The sequence below is a fragment of the Sminthopsis crassicaudata genome, chromosome 3, assembly GCF_048593235.1.
Source record: "Sminthopsis crassicaudata isolate SCR6 chromosome 3, ASM4859323v1, whole genome shotgun sequence".
In the NCBI taxonomy this organism is placed as follows: Eukaryota; Metazoa; Chordata; class Mammalia; order Dasyuromorphia; family Dasyuridae; genus Sminthopsis; species Sminthopsis crassicaudata.
Genome location: NC_133619.1, coordinates 29,186,436 through 29,202,585, shown reverse-complemented (window position 1 = coordinate 29,202,585; position 16,150 = coordinate 29,186,436). Strand labels below are relative to the sequence as shown.

The 16,150-nt window shown below is 36.3% G+C and overlaps 1 protein-coding gene across 4 annotated transcripts in view; it reads left to right on the top strand.

Annotated features, from left to right (window-relative positions):
- The window catches only part of PLD1 (phospholipase D1), a 268,046-nt gene that overhangs the window by 131,725 nt on the left and 120,171 nt on the right, over positions 1-16,150 (top strand). For all 4 annotated transcript variants that reach the window (XM_074298190.1, XM_074298191.1, XM_074298192.1 and 1 more), the window contains 4 exons: positions 2,257-2,402; positions 3,619-3,727; positions 6,001-6,066; positions 15,770-15,828. In XM_074298190.1, coding sequence (XP_074154291.1) covers positions 2,257-2,402; positions 3,619-3,727; positions 6,001-6,066; positions 15,770-15,828 — 380 coding nt within the window. The remainder of the gene's footprint in view (positions 1-2,256; positions 2,403-3,618; positions 3,728-6,000; positions 6,067-15,769; positions 15,829-16,150) is intronic.

The window sequence follows — 16,150 nt, the reverse complement described above, 5'->3', positions numbered from 1 at the left end:
CCTGCCCTTTGCTTAAGACTCTGGGATCATTTCATATAATTATAAAGCACAAGATAAGACTTGTGTTTCTCCTGGATTCCTCAAGATTTTAAAGAAAAACCCATCAAGTGCTCTAAAGCCTTTCTATTTTCTTTCCTCTTTGACACTGTTATTCTTTGGGTTGTTCCCAAATCACATTCTATTCTGTTTCTGTTATATTCTCTTATCTCCCTGGGTCTGCCATTTTGTCCCTGTCTTCATATCCTTATTCCCCAACTAGGATCAACGAGTCCATTTCTGGCTTCTTGTTTTGTCCTCTTGCTTTCACCATACAGTGGGAAGGGCTCAGAACATGAAGCTAAATAACCTGAATTTGAATTTACATAAAATCTAAATTTGCATCTTTGCAAATTCTGCCCATTTATCATAGTTCTGACAACTGAGACCATATTGACCAAGGCTAATCCCTCTTTCACTTAACAACTCTTCAAATGAGTCCTTTCTTTCATGACAGCCTTAGTTCCTCCCAGCAATCCACCTGTAGTATAATCCCAAGGCCATTTATCATGGACATCCTTCTGTTCAAAAGAACCTCCCCAGCTCTTCCCCCATTCCCTCAGCTCACAATGATAGATTCAAGCTTAAAAAGCAAATTATCCTATAAGATTGTACTATGTATTATTATAGTTAGATCATTGGATTGGTTAAAATGAAACTGGAAATCAGAGTTTTAATTTTGGGAGATGGAAAAACATAAATCTGTATTATAGGCATTTTAGGTATAGGACCAGCTTATGATTACAGATTATAGGACCACCATTGCTTTATAACTTATCAGTATCTTTTTAAAAATGTGGTATCCTGGGGCAGCTAGGTGGTGCAGTGGATAGAGCACCAGCCTTGAATTCAGGAGGACCCAAGTTCAAATCTGGTCTCAGACACATAACACTTCCTAGCTGTGTGATCTTGGGCAAGTCACTTAACCCCAGCCTCAGGGGGGAAAAAAAAGTGGTATCCTCAACTGAATATAATATTCCTGTTGGGGTATAACTGAGGCACATTAAGTTGATTCTCTTGCCTCCACTGAGAGATGGAGCTCTGGAAGTTCTGTCTCTTTTCATGCAGACCACATTTTAATAATCTTTGTATGACTCCTATGCTTGGCCAATAATAGGTACTTAATAAATGGGTTTTGAATATCTATATGACAATACCCATGTGGTTCTCTGCCACATTTCTAGAGAACTTTAGACATTAGCAATCTGTCAAAGATGGAACCATGGTGATTTTTCAGCAACTCACAGGACGTCATTGCCATTACATCCTTATGTAAAATTTTAGGGTAGGCAAGGTTTGCTTTGTCTCCTTTTCTGTGTGTTTTTTTTTTTTTTTCCTGTTTCCTGGCCCTTCCTCCATCTTACCTTCCAGGTTTTCAGTACCCTGGCCTTCCAACAATGGTGGTCTCCATAAGTTAGTCCTGTACCTAAGATCCCTGTGATGCAGATTTATGCTTTTCCATCTCCCAAAATTAAAGCTCTGATTTCCACATAGTTTCATTTTAGCCAATCTGATGATCTAATTATAGTAATACATAGTATAATCTTCTAGGGTAACTTACTTTATGAAGGCCCTTTTAAACTTGAATCTTTCATTTGTGGGCTGAGGGAGGAGGGGAGGAGGAGTTGGGGCGATCTTTTTGAACAGAAGGACATTTGTGATACTTCTAATCAACCCTAAGACTCTATCACTCTAAGGCCTTGGAAGTTCCCCATTTCTGTGCTTTCTAAATGATTTCTAGGGCATGAGAAAGAGAGCAGAGCAATCCTACTTTCTTATCTGCATCTGGCTACAATCTCCTAGCTTTATTTCCTCTTTTCATTATTTACTGTTTTTTCCTGTTGTCCATGTGCTTGGTTGGCTGAGGATAATTGACTTAATGTCTCTAGTCATATGGTTTTAGGTGACTGCTTTCTAGGAATACATCATGTAAAGAACTCAGAACCTGAGAGTCTATTGATGATATACTTGAAGTTATGAGCATATAAACTACTCATATCATTTTTTAGGAAAATCACCTTAACTACTTCTGTAAAATGTGGGGATTGAAGTCATTTGACAAAAGTCATTGAGCAACTTTCTGAAAAATAAGATTACTTCTAGTTTGTACATGTTTCAAGTTTATGTTGTGACTCAGTTCCTCATTTTTAAAAGTCATTTAAATGGCTTGCAGTTATCAGATGCCATCTAGATGCCAATTACTTTCATCTATCACTGCAGGTACCAAGTATTAATCTTTACACTATTGAATTAACCCATGGTGAATTTACATGGCAAGTAAAAAGGAAATTCAAGCATTTTCAAGAGTTTCATAGAGAACTACTGAAGTACAAAGCTTTTATTCGAATCCCAATTCCCACCAAAAGGTAAATGTTTCATCTATTTCAGAATTCAAAAACAATGTGGATGGGGAAAATATCTTCTGAATGTTATTTAATGGTTATGTGATCTTTATTCATTCGTTTATTTATTTGTTTGTTTTTGCTAAGGTAATTGGGGTTAAGTGACTTGCCCAGGGTTACACAGCTAGGAAGTGTTAAGTGTCTGAGGTCAGATTTGAACTCAGGTCTTCTTGACTTCAGGGCTGGTGCTCTATCCACTGCACTACTTAGCTGCCCCTGGTTATGCGATCTTGAACAAATCATTTGACCTTAATGACAAATGAACATGCTGAACTCAATGGCTTCTGATATCTCTTTATACTCTAGATATATTATCTTATATTAAGTATTTCCAAATGCTGCTTACTAGTTATATGTCATTGGGCAAATCCCTTCACTTCTCTGTACCTCAAATTCCTTATTTGTAAAAATAAATGGGTTTCTATCTAACTAATTCTTTTAAGGCTTTTTTTTCTCCCATTGAACCAATGGGTCCCTTGACCCCTTTTACCCTTAAATTATGTAGTGCCATTTGGACTATACATTGGCTATACATTGCCCACTAGGGAAAAACAAAACAAAATAAAACTTAAAAGAACTGACGAAAAAGAACTTCCTAAAAATGAGTCATGTTGTAAAAGTATTTTACTATTGTTCAGTTGTTCTTTTGTATCTTTATGATCCTCTGGACTATAGCACACCAGTACTGTCCATGGGATTTACTTGGCAAAAATATTGTTGTAATTTGCCATTTTCTTCTCTGGTGGATCAAGGCAAACAGAAGTTAAGTGATGTACCTAGCGTACATCAAAAATTGCTAGTATAGTATACTAGCCATATATAATACAGATAGCAAGTATCTGAGTCAGATTTGAACAATGTTTTACTGTATGAACTGACAAATTATATGCTTCTTTTATATGTTGTGTACATGTCTGTGTTGAGATTTATTGATTCTTTTGGTGTTCATTTTCTGTTAGACTTTAGAAATATAAAGATTCAGAGATGTAGACATTTCTGGGAATGCGTACATTTTTCACTTCATTGTTGTAATTGTATAATTGTTTTCTTACTGATTTGTCTCAAAACCAGTCTTCCCAAGTTTTCTTGTATTTCTTCCTGTGTTTGTCTTCTTCCCAAGTTTTCTCAGCTACTTTGCTTGTTCTACCCCAATAATGTTGCTTTTCTGTGTGTGTTCAAGGCACACATTTCGAAGACAAAATGTCAAAGGAGAAGAACCAAGAGCAATGCCAAGTTTACCTCGGACCTCAGAAAATATGGTCAGAGAGGAGCAGTTATCCAGTAGAAGAGTAAGTCTTTCACCTTCCCTTGCCACAACTGTTACCAATGAAAACAAATCAAACTCATTCTGACTTGAATATTGTCACCTTCAGTGGGTCCTTTGAAAACTGTGTGTCTTATATTCTCCCATATTTAGGCAGAGAGGCAGTATGGGATATTGGATGGGACCCAGACTCATGAAGATTTGGGTCTCAGTCCCATCTAGGAACTTCACCACTTTCCTTCACCACTCATTGTCCCAGCTAACTATATAAGATTAAACTGTGGAATAGTTGTAGATCTGTGTTAGTAGAGAGAGTTTCCCTACTTGGATTTTCCTGGGCCTATAAAATCACATGTCTGTTTGAAAAATAATTACAAGGTAGCAAACTGGTTGGGTAGACAGAGCTTGGGATCAGGAATAACTGGGTTGAAATACCTACCACCTCGGACAATCACTGCCTATGTAAATGACTTAACCTCTCTGAAATTCAGGAAACTCTCTAGGTTTTCACCTCCCAGATTTTGGGTAAGATTGCAGGAAATTAAAGATCTATATAACTTATTGTCAAATGGTAGAACATTATATGTTTAAAAAAAAAAAAAGAACAGATGCTAAAAAAATTTACAAGGTAAAAAAAGGAACAGAAATCTTTGAGAGAAAGCCTTAGTTTTCTCTATTTTAGCAAAGATCCACTGCTAGAATTAGAATTTCAACAGCAGAGAATTTACAAATTAATGTAAAAATCATAAAAAAACAGTGAAAAATCCCAACTCTTATCATGAGAACTCAACAATATATAAATATATGAAAAAATTCATAAGGACTACTTTTTGTGTTCTAGAAGGGAAGAGTTGGTTTGGCTAACTTTGTGCTTATGAATCACATTAGAAGCTTTAGAAACTAGTTGTTCTATAATAGAATGAAAGCTCATTAAGAACAGGGATTGTTTCAGTTTGATTTTTATATTCTCAGCATCTAATACAATGCCTGACACACAGTAGGCACTTTAAAAAAAAAAAAAAAAGGTTTAATGAATGGAATGTTACTGTTTCTTTCAACTCCAACACCTCTGGTTCCATTTTGTCTTCTGTGAGTAGGATTAGAAATATTGGTTCTGCTATTGATATTTTCCCTAATGGCACAAGTGAATAATGCTAGATTTAGGAGCAGGCTTAATTTTGGAGATAGATTTGCTCTCTGGCTCTTTCTGTCTCTGAGGTCAATTCTGCCTTCTGGCTATACTATCTCTGACACATTCAGTGTGAATCTAGACGAGTCACTTAAATTCTTGTCCTTTAGTCAGTTCTCTAAGACTGGTACCTTCTTTGCAACCAATCTCATTGTTCATTTGAAAGTTCCCTATGGACAATTCAAGTCAACAAGCATTTATCTTAATACACTTAATACACTTACTATATGCCAGTATAGTACAACTGCACCAGATGCTGGGGACACAATACAGCAAAAAAAAAGAGGATCCCTCTCCTCAAGCAACTAATGGGGAAGACAGATCCAATCCTTATCCATTTATTCTCCAAGCTGACCATCTGTAGTTGAATCAAATCAACATCTCCAAATAGTTGGAGAATATCTACTATGTGCTAGCTGTTGCTGGCTTAAAAAACCCAAGGTCTCCCATTTCATCCATGTTATCTCCAGTGGTCTTGGTCTATATTTTGCCACTGGACCCAGATGGCTCTGGAGGGGAAAGTGAGGCAGTGACTTTGCACAGCCTTCTTTCACTTAAATCCAACTCACTTGCATCATCATGGCATCATTTTCCTATTTCATGGTCTTCTTCGAGAATGGAGGACAAACAACAACAACCAGTCCTTTCTATAGATGTTGAGATGAAGGGAGGAGGAGAGTGGGATGATGATATAATAATTTTGTTGGGGCCTAGAAAATAGAATGGTGTAGAGCAGGGGTTCTCAAACTACGGCCCACGGGCCAGATGCGGCACGCTGAGGATGTTTATGCGGCCCACCGAGTTATGGCAAATGGGCTGAGGGGTGGAGACAGAGTGTGAGTTTTTGTTTTTACTATAATCTGGCCCACCAACAGTCTGAGGGACAGTGAACTGGCCCCCTATTTAAAAAAGTGTGAGGACCACTGGTATAGAGAGTTCAATAGTAATTAAAAATTTAAATAGGCTTCATATTAAAAGATTGTTGCCAAATGAAATACATAGAATAATAATTGGCCCTTGAAGTTAGAAACACTTGTCACTTTTTTATAACTTTCCATTTTCCCATATATTTGCACATTATAACTGAAGCTTTAATATTTGCATTTCAGAAACAACTGGAAGATTACTTGACAAAGCTATTAAAAATGCCCATGTATAGAAACTATCATGCTACGGTGAGTATCATGTAGTTATTTGACTTTGGAAAAATGTCTTTCATTGGAAAATAGAGAATCTGATTTGTGACAGTTTCAAGTCCATGAAGATGAAATCTCCCTTAATGCTTTGTTTATTAACTCACATGGTTTTGTCCTCTTATGTATTGAGCTGTTAGTTCAAAGTAAATGAAAATGGAATTGAAAATTGACCTGACATGACATTCAAATATTGGTGATAGAATGCTATTGCTCATTTCTTTTCTTTCTTTTTTTTTTTTTCCTGAGGCTGGGGTTAAGTGACTTGCCTAGGGTCACACAGCTAGGAAGTGTTAAGTGTCTGAGACCAGATTTGAACTCAGGTCCTCCTGAATTCAAGGCGGGTGCTCTATCCACTGCGCCACCTAGCTGCCCCTAGAATGCTATTGCAATGGATACAAGTTGTCATGGATGTTGGTATAGACTGTGATCCCTCCATTCCCAGTGACTTTTGACCATGTCTTCCCAAAGGTCTCCATGGGAGCACAAGCCCAAAATGTTGGGGGCTCTCCCCTAGATCTCTGGAGATGATATGAGTTTTAGTGCAACCTGTTAATCCTTGCTCTGCCAATATGACCTGTCCACTTCCCTTTCCAGGCATGGATTTCATTGATAACTTATTCAAGTAGTTATACATCCCAAACTGTGCCAGTTCCCATATGACCAGTTGGCTTCTTTGGATACTGAGGCAAACAAATAGCTTTTGTTTTGTTTTTCTTTTTGTACAACTAATTAAAATTTCTGTATGGCTTCTGGGATGAATTGATTTATTTTCATGGATTAGTTGCCTTTTTATCCCTTCAAGATAATCTAGGTTAAGTGACTTATTCCTGGCCACACAGCTTGTAAGTGCCTTTTGTTTTGACATCATCATAATTTCCATACATCCTTACTGTCCTCATATACCCCTCCAACACTTCCTCAACAATAAGCCTTTTTTTAATCTAATTTTTTAATTAAGATTTTATTTTCCACAGTTATACATAAAAAATTAACATTCTTTAAAAAAAAAAAGTGTATTCCAAATTTTCCTTCTGCATCTCTCACCTCCTCCCTCCCTGAGATAGTAAGGTATTTAATAAAATTTATACATGGTCAATCATGCAATAGGTATCACCATATTAGTCAAGTTGTGAACAAAGATATAGACCCAAAGGGGAAAAAAAAAACATACTGACAAAATATACAAAATGAAAAACAATATACTTTGATTTGTATTCAAACTCCATCAATTCTCGCTCTAGGGGTGGATGGCATTTTTTGTCATGAGCCCTTTGGAATTGTCTTGAAACAGTATATTTCTGAGAAGAGCTAAGTCAATCACAGTTGATCATCATACAATGCTTCTGTTACTCTGTACAATGCTGTCCCAGTATAATGAGTCTTCCCAGGTTTTTGTTTTTTTTTTTAATCTGCTTACTTATTATTTCTTATAGTACATTCCATTCTATTACAATCATATATCATAATTTGTTCAACTGTTATCCAATTGATGGAAATCTCCCCAATTTCCAATGCTTTGCCACTACAAAAAAATGCTAAAGATATTTTTGTATAAATGGATCCCTCATCTATTATTTTTTGTTTGTTGGTTTGGGACACAAACCTAGCAGTACTTTTGCTGGATTAAAGGAGATGCACTGTTTTGTAGCTCTTTGGACAAACCTTCTTTTTTAACAAAGGTCAGGGCCGGGAGAGGAACATTTTGGTAAAAATCAAACCACACATATTGACTTTGTCTGTAACATACTTTATTCCCGAGTCCCCCACTTAGCCAGCAAAATCAGACATGGATTTCTTTTTCATTGATTTTAAAAGCTGCTTAGAAAACTCAATTGCCTCCTCAACAGCATTTTCAAACAACACAATTTTAAGTTCAATTCAATGATTCAACTTAACATTTATTCAATTAGCCAATCAAGAAGCATTTATTAAGCACTTCTTGAATAGCAGCAAGTGGGCTGAATGCTTAAATATTATTACTTTTGATCCTCACAACAACCATGGGAGGAAAATGTTATCCTTCCCGTTTTACAGTTGAAGAAACTAAGGCAAACGGAGTTTAAGTTACTTTCCTAGGCTTACATGGGTAGTAAGAGCCAGAGGTTGGATTTGAATTCAGATCTTTCTGACTTTCCGGCCCTGGACTATGTGCAATATGGCATCACCTAGTGGCAGAATATGATATTGTATCCTTCAGGACTGAGGGCTGAATCAGACTTTGACCAATTTCTTTTCAATTCACATTGAAAGCCCAAAAGGATTTATTAAATTTTCCCTTCCCCCAAGCTTCACTTTCAGCATTTCTCTTGGCTTGAAAAACATGGTTAGATGGTTAGTTCACCTGTTGGTTTTTCATTCATGTTGGAAGTTCTAACATCTAAGTGACTAGCATAGGATTATGTATTCAGGAGACATTTGATAAATGCTGATTGAATTGTTTAAATAAAATCTCTTTTTAAATTTAGCTTTAATTTCTCCTCTAAGTTTCCTAATTTTCAACCTCATTTACTTGTGAGTTTTCTAAACACCTTGCCAGTATTTCTTTGAAACAAAAAGAGATTCCAAGTCCAAAAAGTCCTTTTAACAACAAAGTGATTCCCCCCTTTTAAATGATCATTTGGATTAATTTGTTGGAAAGTGCTAATGATCTCAGAGCAAAATCCAATTAAATTATGCTATTGTTTTAACTTCACAATTTCTCCATTACTAAAACATAATCTAATTTAGTCTATTGGACATATAAATCTTGCTAGAGCAAATTTCTCCTTTTTTCTGAACTTTGATTGCTTGTCTTAATTCTTCCTCTAGTAGTTGAAGGACTATTGATAAATTGACTTTAAAAGTAAATCCTGCCATGATTTCCTCAGGCCTTATTGTTCTACTCAATTTATAGTTTTCTCAGTCAGTCGATAAACATTAAGCATCCGCTATGTGGGGCGCACTGTACTAAGTTGCATGTGGATGTAAAGAAAGACAAAACCAAAATCATTCTCAGCTCTCAAAGACCTTACAGTCTAGTGGGGGAGACAACAAGTAAACTACAATGTACAAATATATCATGGCTACATTTGTAGACACCTACTGTGCATAAGTCACTGCACTAAACACTTTTTGATTATCTCATTTGATTTTCACAACAACTCAGGGAAATAGGTGTTATTTATACAGATAAATGGGGGACAATTACAGAAAGAACACACTAGTAGACACTAAGGAGACACTGGACAGGCTTCTGGTTAACAGGTTTTAGCTGAAAATTTAAATAATCCAGGAAGCTAAGAGGTGGTGATGATGAAATAAAAAAATGAGTACAAGAGTATGTAGAGAGAATTTAGGTATAAGTAGACTGGAAAGGCAGGAATGGGTTATATTAAGGAAGATTTGAAAGAAAAATGGGTTTTGAATTTGATCCTTGAGGTAAAGGGAGTCAATATAGTTGTTTAAATAGGAGAGATTGTATGATCAGATATGAACTTGAGGAAGATCACTGATAGCTGAGTGGAAGATGGACTGGATTCAGGAAGAGAGCTGTGTAATTAGACCTGCTGGAAGGTGATAGGTGCCTGAATTCAAGTGATTGCAAAGTTGGAAGAGAAAAGAAAGGATGGACAGGAGATGTCATGAAGCTAGAAATGACAGCATTTAACAATTGATTGGATAGGAGGGTGAGAAGCTCATCTGCAAAGCACCTTCTTTTTTTATGGAAGCTTGGAAGTTAATAGCTTTGTGTTAATATAAAATAATGATTCGAGGAGTTCAACTGAAGATATCAAGCAGACTGACTAATATAGTTATTTATGTGACATTGTTAGATTATAAAAGAACAAAATATTGCCAAGTAACTGATTGTTGTTGTTATTCTTTTAAAACTTAAGGGAAAGGTGTTAAAATTCCCATTCCTGTAATTGTTATTCTTTTCCACAATCTCCACCCACCAAAAAAAAAAAGGGAAAGAAAAGAATTTCTTCTAACTTCTATCTTCTCCTACATTTTCTATAATTTATATCTTGTAGAAGCCCAATCCTTTTGTGCATTATGGGGGATAAGCAAATATCCTTCCTTTCCTGAAAATTTATTTCAAGTAAATTATATTTTTTAAATTAGTAAAGTAAAGGAAATAAACAAGTTTAATTCTGTTCATCATTGCTGAATATAGGGACTGGGCTTTATGTGAAAATAGTGGGTGCTTAATAAATATTTATTGGCTTGAGCAAGGATTAAGAAATTTGGTCTATCTTTCTCATGAAAATAGTTATGATCAAACTTTAAGAATGCTATGTAAATATGAAAAAAATATTATTATAATTTTGCTTATATCAGTGAGGAGAAGTTCTCAGAATTCTCAGATCCTGGGTAGCAAAAAGAACCATATACATTTTCTTATTCACTTTTTTCTATTCAAAACAGAAGGATGAGCAGGCACTTTGCTATTATTGAGGGTAACTTTGAATAGAAAGGGAAGAAAGAAACATTGGCTTGTATTAGAATTTGCTGTATCTCTATAAGGCATCATCATTTTCTGTCATGCATTTCTGGAACATTGATATCACTACCATGATTTTTTCCACTAAGCTTCCTCTCCTATATCTACTCCAGGAGAGAAGAAAAGAGGCTCTACAGTGACTGTCAGTAATCCACTGAATTTGCTTCTTGATCCCTATAATATAAAATTGATGGTTTTTCAGCTGATTTCAAAAAATGACAATAGTAATTTATTCTTCATCCTGTGAAATGCTTAAAACAACCTTCCTTTCATTTTTTGAAGTTGAGTCAGAGATGGATAGAAAGAGAAACACTTCTTAGCATCTCCTGTCCTTGGAACCCAGAGGACTTGTCAGCCTAATGGTTAGAGGGAGAAGGAAGAGGAGGAACACTCTCCCCAATGTATATATGGATACATATATATTTATATATAAATACATGTATATATGTATGTATATATATCTATAGATATATAATTGAAGATGATAATCTCAAAGCAGAGTCAAAACTTCCCTGAACTTGCTTGGGAGTTGTGAGAAATACTTCCCAATTAATCATTTAAACCTCCTAGGCTCAAATTTCTTATTTCCAACAAGGGCAATGATCTTGAGACTTTGAGATCAAAGGAAATACCTGGTGAATGAACAGACCTCAAGTTTCTCTTGTTTCAAAGGGCTTATAATTTTGACTCTGTGTGGGGAATAAATGTGATGTCAACATATCAATGGACCTTGTTGGAAAACAAAAAGTAGAAAAGAAACATTGCCATCATTATCACTTTCTTCCTTGGATTAAACTGCTCTTTGCAGCTCAGTTATAGATTTACAGCCAAAAAGGATTCAAGAGAGCAATACCAATCCCCTCATTTTACATATGTAGAAACTGAGACAGATTGGTTAATTGACTTGTCTAGGGTCATACAATTAATAAATACCTGAAGCAGGATTTGAACTCAGGTTTGTTTATTCCAAGTCCAGTGTGTTAGAAAAAAAATGGAGATTTGAATCCAAGTCCAATGAATTTAAATCTTGTACTTTCTCTATTACACCCTGCCCTTCCTTTTACCTAGAGTGACTGAGTCAATCCATAAATATTAAGTGTTAGGTACTCTCCTAAATATTGGGATTAAAGAAAAGTAAGACAGTTCCTGCCCTCAAGGAGTTCTCAGTCTAATGAAGGAAACAACATACATAAGAAAGCTAAAAGGGTGGGAGGAGATAGGGTTCATTGCATGGGGCTATCATGGAGTCTTACAGGTGGGAGTTCTCTTGTGTCCACCTTCTCTAATGAGAGTAACCCAAAGGGTGCTGAGGAGGTATGATGCCATTTTGTGAAATTATGAGTTTCTGGAGACAATGGTGTAATCTAGAAGATTGATGGAAATTTCTGGTGGGAACTTGTGTTAATTTTTTTTCCAGGAGTTAAAAATGACTCATCATTATGTATAATTTAATCTCTCCTTACTCTATGCCATCATCTAATTGTTATTCCTTCAAAGTCTTCTTTCTTTTGAATCAGCCCCCTTTAACTTTTATCAGATTTTTTTTTGGTTACTTTTGAGAGAATAATTTTTTCAGTATTCCTCTCTTTTAAGATAAAAAAAAAAAAACCACGGGTGTGTGTATATCAGTGTTCTTATGTTTCTGTTCTTCAAGTGCAGCCCTGATGCATAACAGGGTATGACTGGAGCTCTGGACTTAAGACAAGAAGGAGGTGGGTTCCAATCCCAGCTCTGATGATTATATGCCATGAGACCTTGAAAAAATAACTTAAACCTTCCATTTCCCCATCTCTAAAATGGCTAGAATGATACTTGTTGCAACAGAGGTGCTTTGTAAACCTGAGAGTGTAATAGAAATGGTTGTCATGTTGTCATTTTTCAGTCATGTCTCTATTTGGGGTTTTCTTGGCAAAGATACTGGAATGGTTTGCCATTTCCTTCTCCAGCTCATTTTATAGATGAGGAGATTGGGGCAAACAGGATTAAGTGACTTGCCCAGACACACAGTTAGGAAGTATTTAAGTCTGAATTTGAACTTAGGAAGATGTTTCTTCCTGACTTTGGGGAGTTAATACTTGACTTTGTATTCTCTCTATCCAGAGCATCCATTTATTTTGCACAATGGCCATTAAATCTTGAGTCTCGGTAAACACATTTGAATGTATTTTTGAAGGAGTATTTTTATTGTTTGGAAAATCCCATCTCTGACACTGTGCAGTAGAACCATGAGCAAAATGCTTAACTTCTATCCAACTTACTTCCAGTTGATCAATGATGGACAGAGGTAGCTACACCAGAGAAGGAACACTGGGAAGTGAATGTAAATTGTTAGCACTACTGTCTATCTACCCAGGTTACTTACACCTTCGGAATCTAATACTTAACGTGCAACAAGAAAATGGTATTTACACACATATATTATATCTAGGTTATACTGTAACACATGTAAAATGTATGGGATTGCCTGTCATCGGGGGGAGGAGGGAGTGGAGGGGGGGGATAATTTGGAAAAATGAATATAAGGGATAATATTATTTAAAAAATTACTCATGCATATATACAGTGGGAAAAAATTCTAAATAAAAAAAATTTTTAAAAAATGCTTAACTTCTGCATGATTCAGTTCCTCAAATGTAAGGTGAAGATACCAGCACTAATAATGTCTATCTTGTGGGTTGTTGTGAGTCTCAGATGAAATAATATGTGTGAAGCCCTCACAGCATCGCCTTAGAGCCAGAAATGAATTTAAACTGAAGCCCAAAGTGCTCACATGTTTTGGGGAAGGTCACACAGATATTATGTGATAAAGGCAGGATTTAAAGCCAGGGAATTTTCCCAGTGTGCTTTACTTTAAATACTTAAAAGCTAGAGAGATATCTTCATCACTTAAACAAGAGTTATTTGCCTCTTTCCTTTCTGGGCTGTTCATTCCAATTGGGGATAACTCATATTGTTAAGTTATTTTTGTTTTTGCCCCTTAATCTCAAGCCAAATCTGCCTTTCTGCAACTTTGCCTCTTCCTACTTCTGCAAAATAATTTCAATTCCTCTCCTAGCTCTAAAGAAATATAAATATTCCAGAACACCTGTCCTGTTCCCACAGTCTCTTCTCTTCTCCAGACTAATCCTCCCAAATCCCTTCATTGGAATTGGCCAACTCAAGGCCCGTCACCATACAGATTGCTCTCCTTTGTATGTCGAACAACTTGCCAATGTCCTATCTCAAAACTGAGTATAGCCTTGTAGACTGGTCTGATCTTCCCTTTAATTGTGTCTATATTTTATTTGTACATAATTATATGTTGTCTCCCCACTTTATTTTAAGCTCTTTGAGGGCAGGGACTTTATTTTCCCTTCCATTGTAACTTCAGTACATAGCACAGTGACTGACATGAAATCAAAATTTATAAATGCTAGCTCATAATACTGACTGAGTCCAGAGAACTTGTGTAGTCTACAAAGTTAAACATATTGATACATAAATTCCTACTTTTAGCCATTTGGCTAGTCAGAAGAGACATGTACCATTGCAATTTTATGTTTTATTATCCAAAATGACAGAGATGGTGTGATGTCATGAATGCTTGCCTCAGAGTCTAGAAGACCTGGATTCCAGTCCTGCCTTTATCTCATTTTATATGATCCCCAAATGATAGATGTTGATCTGTTTGATAGGGTTTCCTCCCTATCAAAGGGAGTTCCCTATCCTCAGGATATCAAAGCTACAAATATAGCATCTAAAAAAAAAAAGTTTCCCAAAATAATGTTTAGTGAAAATTTTCAGGGAATATGTGTCTTTTTTTTTTTTTTAAGACATTTTCAAATGGAAAAAAATGTAATAGTTTGAACTGACTTACCCTTTTATTGTTGTTGCTGTTCAGTCAATTTTCAGTCTTGTGACTCTGTGACCGCTTTTTGGTTTGTTTTTTGGGTTTTTTTGGGCAAAGATAATGGAGTGGTTTGCCATTTCCTTCTCCATTGGTTTAACCTCGGTTTACTACTTGGTTCCCTTTTTTTCCCCCATCCACACACCCCATTGCCAGGCATAAGTTAGCTGACATTCCCGTATTTCCTTCATAGTTTCCTGGGGGTGGTTTTTCTCCTCCAACTCCTGGGGAGATGGGGAGTACAGGTTTCTGATTTGAAAGTTCATGGCTACAGACTGTGAGTGTGAAAGCTCATCCCCACTAACAACTTGCAGAAGACATGTTAAAATCCAAGTGCATTCTCAGCAACACAATAGAAATAGATGCTGACACAGTAGTAATAATGATGCTGTTATTTTTTCCTTAATTTTGCTCACTTGTATAATAATGTTAAAAATGAAATAACGTAAATAAGAGAGCAACTTGTCATAAACCCATTTCAATTTAACTCCACCAAACAAAGATGAGAAGAATAAAGTAATAATGATAGTAATAATAATAACAGCTCACCTCCACATTGTTCTTTAAAATTTTTTTATTATGGAATAAAACAAGTATTTCCATAATATAGTGCAATAAAAAAGATTACAAATGAAACTGCAGAATTCCTCAAGACTGTTCTCACAGCTCTGCAGGAAGAAAAGTAACTCAAATATAACCACCCCCATTTTACAAATGGGGAAACTGAGGTTCAGGTTGCATGACTTACTCAAAGCCTCATAGCTGTTAAATGTTGCAGCACTGGGATTCAAATTCAGGTCTTTTAATTCTGATTCATGTGCTGTGTTCACAGTGTGGCTTTTCACTCTCTGTACACATTTATTACTTGCTCTGCAGAGAAAATCTGTTCTCTGAAAACTGAGCATGAGGGGGAAATAAGTAACAAAAATTATGTTTTCTTTACACATGTGTGTATTATTTCTAAACCACAGAGGAATTTGTCCACAGAGCTAGGAAGTAGTCCTTAGGGGGGGAAAAGAAGTATAATTTATTATTGGTTTCTAAAGGAAAAAAAAAAACCTGTAAAAGGGGATGGCCACTTAGGAAGAGAGGGATATATTACCCATAGTAAATTCTGAAACACCTGGGATGTGGCTCACTGCATGTTTTCCACATGAGTTCCTGCTATGATTATTTTACAGCCATTTTGTTAGAGCTTTTCTCGTCTTAAAACCAGTATTGTGGAGCCTGGTGTGAACAACTCCAGGGCTGCTTCCTAAAGATTGCCCATTGTTGGCCAGGTCCTAAGATGTGACTTCTTATTCTCTTTGTAGACCGAGTTCCTTGATGTGAGTCAGCTGTCCTTTATCCATGATTTGGGACCAAAAGGCATGTAAGTTCAAGTGGATGATAGTTTAAATAATTCATGGGATGTTGGTCAGTGTCACAGTTGGACTTCTCTGGCATGGGAACCGCCATGTCCTCATTTGGCCAGATGTTTCTTCCCTTCTCCCCTTACCCCCCACAGATTAGAGAAACTGTGGGAAATTATCTGACAGGAACCTCGCCCATCATGCTGCTGTGAACAGCTGTATCAGGCTCTCCAAAATGTGCTTGGTGCCCAGATTTCCTTTTGTAAATCCCAGAGTACATTGCAAGTTGTTGGTTGCAGCTGGACAGTGTATGTGGGGGTGGGGAAGTGGGGATGGGGTGAG